Source organism: Cornus florida, unplaced genomic scaffold (genome assembly GCF_030987335.1).
Source record: "Cornus florida cultivar Cherokee Brave unplaced genomic scaffold, ASM3098733v1 CherokeeBrave_3.0.0_Hap2_Chr05, whole genome shotgun sequence".
Classification (NCBI taxonomy): domain Eukaryota; kingdom Viridiplantae; phylum Streptophyta; class Magnoliopsida; order Cornales; family Cornaceae; genus Cornus; species Cornus florida.
This window is the reverse complement of record NW_026775575.1, coordinates 41,061,974-41,069,593: the sequence shown is the minus strand read 5'-3', so window position 1 is coordinate 41,069,593 and position 7,620 is coordinate 41,061,974. Positions and strand designations below refer to the sequence as shown.

General features: G+C 39.4%; 1 protein-coding gene across 1 annotated transcript; it reads left to right on the top strand.

The window, feature by feature from the left end:
• The first annotated feature begins 6,581 nt into the window (after positions 1-6,581).
• On the top strand, positions 6,582-7,139 carry LOC132309188 (uncharacterized). The gene has a single exon (XM_059807520.1). The coding sequence runs from the start codon at positions 6,582-6,584 to the stop codon at positions 7,137-7,139; it is 558 nt and encodes a 185-aa protein (XP_059663503.1).
• Positions 7,140-7,620: the final 481 nt, after the last annotated feature.

The window sequence follows — 7,620 nt, the reverse complement described above, 5'->3', positions numbered from 1 at the left end:
AATGGGGAGAACATTGTTGTAATTAAAATGTAGCTACAATCAATGGCATAATTTGCATATGTAAGCATGATCATCCAATTCATTTGTAATGCATTGCCTACCTAACCAACAAGTAAACTAAGTGTAGGATAACACACCAATCTTAAGGCTGAACCTATCTCACTAATCCACAAATGCATCTAATGAGAGCACACATCAATGTGATAACACAAATTTCAATCGTGATGATGGATTGATTAATCAAGTGTAGATTGTCTACCTAATGACAAGTAAACTAGGGTGTAGTACAACCTATCAAGACAAAACCATAACCAAACAAATCCATTGACCATTTGCATATAATCCATAATCAAGAAGATGATACAAATTGCATATAAGAAGTGTGGAATATCAATTTCAAGTATGAATTGTCTAATCATAACACAACCCATCAAGAATAAAGTATAAAACATCAAACTAGTTAACAATTGCATCCATTAAATACCATGTCATGGTCTTCAAGTATAATTCTCAATTAATAACACATAGACATGAAATTAACATAGAGAATTAATGAAAGAATTAATCTTTAACATCTAATCATGAGTATAAACCCTAGATTGATCACACATAGACATGCAACCAAAGATAGAGAAATAATGGAAGGATTAATTAACATAAATCTTGGAACATCCAAGTATGAAATCACAAGACCACAACATCAACTACAATAATATATTAATCTCCCCAGAAATAGAAATTGCAAAGGTTTAGATTACAAGAGACTTAAGGCTTAACCAAGCCCTAAGTGGAGAGCTAGCCCATCATGGTTGTGGTAGTCAAGGTGTCAACAAGATCCACCTCCATGCTTTGCTCCTTCTTCCTCTTCTTTGATGCTCAAGAGAGATGAGTGTGTAGATATTCTTCCCAACTTGTGCCTCCACTCTTCCCTCTCTTCTTACCCTAGCCTGTTCTCTTAAGAGAACGTGATATCTCCGTACAGAAAAAAAAATAAAAACGTAATAATTCTACTAATATTCACCTAAATAAAAATAAATACTAACCCTAATCTAATGGCTCACTGGGCCTTAAGTAACAACCCTATTAAAGCCCAATAGTTCACAAAATAAGCCCAAACAATAAAAAGAATCTGTAATGTTGCCAAGTCCTGGGGGATCGATCCCCCAAGAGTTGGAAATTTCCTTTAAGCCCTATTTAGCTCCATTTTGGCCCCGAGCTCATTAGTTTGCTTCTTCATCTTTGGGAACATCATCAAAGGCCTGAGATTGACCGCTTTTGAAGAATAAACACACTATACGAGCAATGGGCTACGACCTCCTTTTTGCCATTTTCTGAGCTTTTTCTGAATATCTTTGCTTGACTCCAAAAAGGCTTTAATGAACCGTCCTTAGCTCATTTTAACTTTATTGCCCTGAAATACACATAAACATAAATTAGGACTAAAACATGAAATTAAGATAGATGCAAAGACTGAAATACCCTAGCTTAGGTGCTGAAATATGCAACATTTAAGCACTTATCACCTCGTCAGCTGGTGCTGCTGAGGACCTTGCCCTCTTCGGGTTGAAAATTTTGAAGACGGGTAAAATTCATTTAATCCTTTAAGGCCTAGTGCTGCCGAGGATGTAGCCCTATTTGGGTTAAAAAACCGAAAACAGGAAAAATCCATTTAATCCTCTAAGGCCTAATGCTACGGAGGATATAACCTTCTTTGGGTTGAAAAATCAAAGACGGGTAAATTGATTTATCCTTCAGGACATAACAGCACCAAGGATAACATAAACACCTTGTTCAAAAAAAAAAAAAAAAAAATCAAGGGCAAAAGAAACATTCCGGTTGAGGGATTAAGTAAAAACTAAACACATACATATGTTGTTTACAAAAATTGGGGAAACAACACTTCTACCAAGTCCAAAAATGACACATGGACAAAAACAATCCTAACATAGGCTACTTGGTTTTTTGGTTAACAGGGCTTGGTTGGAAAGCTGCAGTTATGTTATGGCTAAGGGCTTTAACAATGGTGTAAGAAGAAACGCCAATGCCCCTGGCTTGGGCATTATCCTCCTTGATTAAGGCAACAAAAAGTTTATCCTCATCTCTGGCTGGTGGGCTCAGTAGGGTATGGATAAGTAACCCCATATTCTTCGTCCAACTTTTCAGGAGTCCTCTGCAGACCTTCGAGTAAAGAAGCATGCTTAAAGCCATGCCTAAAAGAAACAACACTCCTCAGACAAACGATCTGAGAGTACTTCTCCTGTATTTTTTTCCCGACAACTTTGTTAGTCTGAATGGATTCCTTCCACCTCTGGACTTCTTTCTCCAACCCTTCTACTCTGACCTCGACAACACTATATTTCACAAACCATACGTTATTGGCCTCCTTAGCTTTGGCCAGCTCACTCTCAAAATAATAAGCTTTCTTCTGCAGTTCTGCTACTTTTTTCTCTAATCTCTGAATAGAGTGAGTCTGGTCCTCAGCCACTTTAGCCAGGGCTACCGTATGAAGCACATTTTGTGAAAAAAAAAGAACTAAGTAACTAATGACTGGAAGAGGAAATCCAATCCAAGGTAAGATAGTTCATTACCTCAATAGCCCAGACAGTCATAGTTCTGGCTAACTTAGCCTTAGGCATGTCATTCACCAAGACCTCATCTGAGGAAAGCCAGATGCCATTAGCTAAGGCAAGAGCAGCGGAGGGATCCTTTAGAATGGAGTCACTAATGTGGACGATAGAATCATTAGTCCACTTGAAGGTATGAAACCAAGGTTCTCCACTTGTTACAACGGCAAAAGAAGGAATCTCCTCTCCAACCACTTTCTCGCCCTGCTTACCTTTACCCTTACTCACGGTTTGAGTCGGTGGCACTAGCTCGGGCTTCTTTGTGTATTTTTTAGCTCTCTTATGAAGTGAAGGTATGGAGCTATCCTATTCCACATTCTCTGGCTGACCGATTACCTCAAAAAGATCTAGCTCTTCAGCTTTCCTCTTCAGCTCTTTCATCCGTTGAAGTTCCTCAGGTATAGGCTCTACGACTTTAAAAGCAAGAAGGGATAGGTCCATCGCTATAACTTTCAAAGCTGAAGCAGCTAAACCCATCAAATTAAATGAGGACAGGAGTGACTTGATTGACGAAGGACACTTCCACACCTTCTCCTTCAAGAAAAAAAGTTTACCTTTGGCAACTGAAGCTGGAAAAGAAGATGAAATTAAACCACAAGACTCATAAATATGATGAAACAAAATTTTTTGACATGAAAAACACCTGGAGCAACTTGAATGAAATAAAGGAAGGGCCTTGATACCTAGTTTGCCAAATCTTTGAGAAATAGGGAAATTATTAGACAAAGGGACCTTCTAATTCCCTTTTATAATAATCATTCTTTCTTTCCAAATCTTCTCTGACGATGAAAGCTAGACACAAATTTTTTAGGTAGTACTAAATATAGAGAGAAAGTATCTACCAAGTTTGCCCTGGTGTTTGTTAATCTTGTAGTTAACTAAGAGGTTTACTAACCTAAGATCCAGCCATTCAATTTTGCTACAGACCAACAGAGAAGAAATAGTCTGGGGGAAATTAAGGTTTACTTGTAAAAATGAAATATCGAGTGTGTGAAACATAAGGTGGTAAAAAGGATGAAGAGGAAAGCGAAGGGCATTCAGATGACCAACCGAAAGTAGAAGTTCATCATCACCGACTCCTTCTCCGACATAAAAATTAGATCCGAGAGGGTACGAACTTATTATTACTATGATACCCCTCGATTCTAGAGCCACAGGTGATCAAGTCCAAGCACAGATACGAGGGATACTAAACAATTAATATTTAAACAAGCATAAAATACAAAAAGAATTAAATAATAAATAATAATTAAGCTGAAAGAAACTAAATAATAAATCCATAACTTAATAAATAAATCATCATCTAAATAGAGTAATTCAAAACCTCCGATATCATTACAACTCGAGAATCCATCTAGTGGACCCCTAATAATAACTAAACTGTAATTAAATCCAAAATTAGAACATAAAGAACAGTCATATATAGTCGGAAGAGTGAATAACTATCTCTGTTCGGCATGAACAATCTCTAAGACTGGAACTATCGAACACCTGAAAAATAATAATGGATTAGGCCCACAAACAAGTTCTACTCTACTACAGTCCAAACAGAGACCCGATACACGTATACATCTTAGTCAAACTCAACAATAGCTAAGTAGTCTATATATATATATATATATATATAGATACACACTATAGGATACTCACAAAGCTATAGGTCTGCCTCAACCTGAATAGTAGGTAAAATAAACAGATAGTAGTCATCCAACTGATTCAGTTGACCTGACATGAATATATGTAGGATTTAACATTTTAGTTAATCCATTCTGTTATACATGAATAGGTAGGACTTAACGTTTTTAGTTAATCCGTCCCTAATATGCCACCATCCCATACTGGTGCATATAATGCATATGATCCATAAATGATGCAACAATTATAATATCAACATCAAATACATCTAGAAATAAGCATAATAGAAATCAGATATATACATGATCATATTATGCAGTCAATATATGATTAAAATCATCCACACAATCCAATAATTGATGAAATAAGCAAAATAAAACATCAATTAAATCCAGAACCAAGCATAATAAAATCAGATAATAAACTAAATATATTGTACTACTAATGCACGAGTAAGATCATACAACATACATTTAACTTGCTAAATTAACATTAAGCAATTAAATCATCTGTTTACAACATGCAAATTATTTAAATTTCATATTATTCAAGTCCATGCCATATTATTATAAATTATGCATCCTGAGTATTTAACATATCCATCGTTGTCATTTACAACTCTTAAATTAACCTACATAGCCCTGAAATACCCCAAAACCAAATACAGTAGCCAAATCCCGCGCATAGGTGAAGTTCAGTAATAGAGCTGCCTCTACTCCTGTTATCCTCCGTCTTCTTCATCTCCAACGACCTTCAACCTCTCTATTCTCTATTGTTAATGGTCCTAGAGGTCTGAACTATGTCCCGAACATTCCAGACAATTATATGAAGTAGATATGTGTTAGCCCCTTGACATTTGTCCAAGGGAAGATATAGGCATTTCAAGGCCATGCCATGTATTGGGAACATTTTGGCTTTGGTTAGACAACTATGAGGGTGCTCAGTGGGTTGTCAGTGTGCACAGGATGCTCAGTGTGCACACAGGATGCTTAGAAGGATGCTCAACGTGCACTGGGGGTACCTAGTGGCGTTTTCGTGAATATGGTGAAAAAGTGAACTTTGGAGTTTTGGCTCGGGATCTTTATGGGAGGCACCTTGAGTCCATAGAAGCTGGTTAGCACAAATGGTACTCGATTTGGATGTCGGGACGAGCTTGAAAGACCTTTATGACTCCTCAAGCATGGGTGATGTTTGCTCCTGTCAGAGTGCTGATTTTCCTTAAGACTATATTGGGGGGGGGGGGGTCTGTTGAGCACATCAATTGGGCTATGGCATGGCTTGCTTAAAGGGCTTAGCCAATGTGCATGGGCACGTGTTACACCACTCCAAGATGGTTGCATAAGAGGGGAGCATCCAAACTAATAAAGGGCTTGATGGGCGTGCGGGTAGGCGTCCAGTGTGCATGGGTGTGCAGCCACGTGCACACAGGCATTCAAGCATGGTGCACATTGGTGAGCACTAGTGTGCGCACCGGCTTGCAGTAGCGCGCTTAGGGGCGTGCATCCTGGTTCACACTCGGACATGCACACGGGCGTGCATGGCTTAGCACGCCGTGCACTTAGAGACGATTATATGTAGGTGCAGATTAGTGGGCTTGACATGGACCAGGTTCACAAGGTTGGCTCAGATTATGCATAGACCACACAAGTCATGGCTTATGGTTATAGAATATGTGGCTAAGTGGGCTCAGTTGGTTGGAGGAAGTTACTAACACTTCCCACTCATGGCATATATTATGTGGGAGTAGAGGTGTGCTGAGTAACTTCCTATACAGGTGGCAATGATCTGAGGGGACAACACACAGGAGTTGAAGTCAGTTTTCCTCTACTATGCTGATAGATAGAAGGTGGCTGATATTGGGTAACTTCCTGTGGACAAGTGGCATGATCAAAGCATGCCAACTACGTAGCAGTTAGGCTTGTCAACTGCTTATGTAGTGCTGGCACACTTAGAGGGTGCTAGCACGACCCTAGGTGGATGGGGGTGTCATCCACCACTTTAGTGGGCAGTTATGGGTGGTTTTGAGAGTTTGACTATATATTGTAGCTAATGTGGTTTGTAAAAGACAAAAAGGAGTGAAACACAGTGTGTGTGTGGAGTCTTGGTTTCTTCTACGAACTTGTGTTCCTTTGTAATATATTTAATATGAGCAAATGTTGGGGCTTGTCCCTGTAAATTGTGTGTATCTTCTTTACATTTCAGTATTATTTGTATTATGTTGTGTGTTGGCTAAGACTTGGTGGCCCCAAGTGCCATTACAGAGGCAAAAATGTGTGGTGTGATTTAGCCCTGTAACAATTGGTATCAGAGCCCCGTTCTATGATGGCTGGAGGCAATATTCGTGAGAGAGTTTCCCGTTTGGAAGAGTTTGTGGGTTTTCCTACAGAAATAGAAGTACAAGATGGTGCAGAGAACCTTATTGTTCAAATCAAAAACTTGGCTTCTGAAATGGAAATCTTGGTGAAGAGGTCCATTCATGGGAGTTCTAGAGGCGGTGGTGATCCTCTTTCACAGAAGATCAAGGTGCCGAATCCCAAGTCTTTCAGTGGCACCCGAAATGCAAAAGAGTTGAAAATTTTCCTATGGGACATGGAGCAGTATTTCAAGGCTGCTCGGATCCTCGATGGTGAGAAGGTGACCATTACAAGCATGTATCTGTCTGGTGATGCAAAACTATGGTGGCGCACATGGACAGAGGATGATGTTTCTGCGGGTAGGCCTCGGATTAAAGTTTGGGAGACCCTTAAGAAGGAATTGAAGGACCAATTCTTGCCTCTAAACACTGCATGGATTGCAAGGGAATCTCTAAAGAAATTAAAGCACATAGGCACCGTTCATGACTATGTGAAGGACTTTAGTTCCTTGATGTTGGACATTTAAAATATATTAGAGGAGGACAAGTTTTCAATTTTATGTCCGGATTGCAACCATGGGCTCAGGCAAAACTCCGTAGGCAAGTTGTGAGGGACCTTCCTATTGCCATGACAGCGGTAGATTGTCTTGTAGATTTTAAGATGACTGGGTCTACTACACAAGATAAGAAGAAGTCCAAGAAATGGAAGAAAGATAAAGGTCAGTCCTTTAGGTTCAAGGATAAGAAGAAGGACAAGAATCAAAAGAAGGATATAGCTAGTGGCTTTGTCAAGGCCAAGGCAGATTACAATAACAAAGGGAGTAGCAGTGGGACTAAGCCCAACTCCGGTTGTTTCATCTGCAATGGTCCCCACCGTGTTAGGGACTGCCCCAAGAGGGAGAAGCTGAGTGCTATTGTCACTGATTCAAAAGGAGATTCAAACTCGGAATGTGGTCTAACCCGAGTCAATCCTCTGTAAATGTAGAATGCTCTTACGGAAGAACAATC

What these genes read in the sequence shown, in the direction of transcription:
- LOC132309188 (XM_059807520.1), top strand. Translation starts at nt 6,582, where the DNA reads ATGGCTGGAGGCAATATTCGTGAGAGAGTTTCCCGTTTGGAAGAGTTT.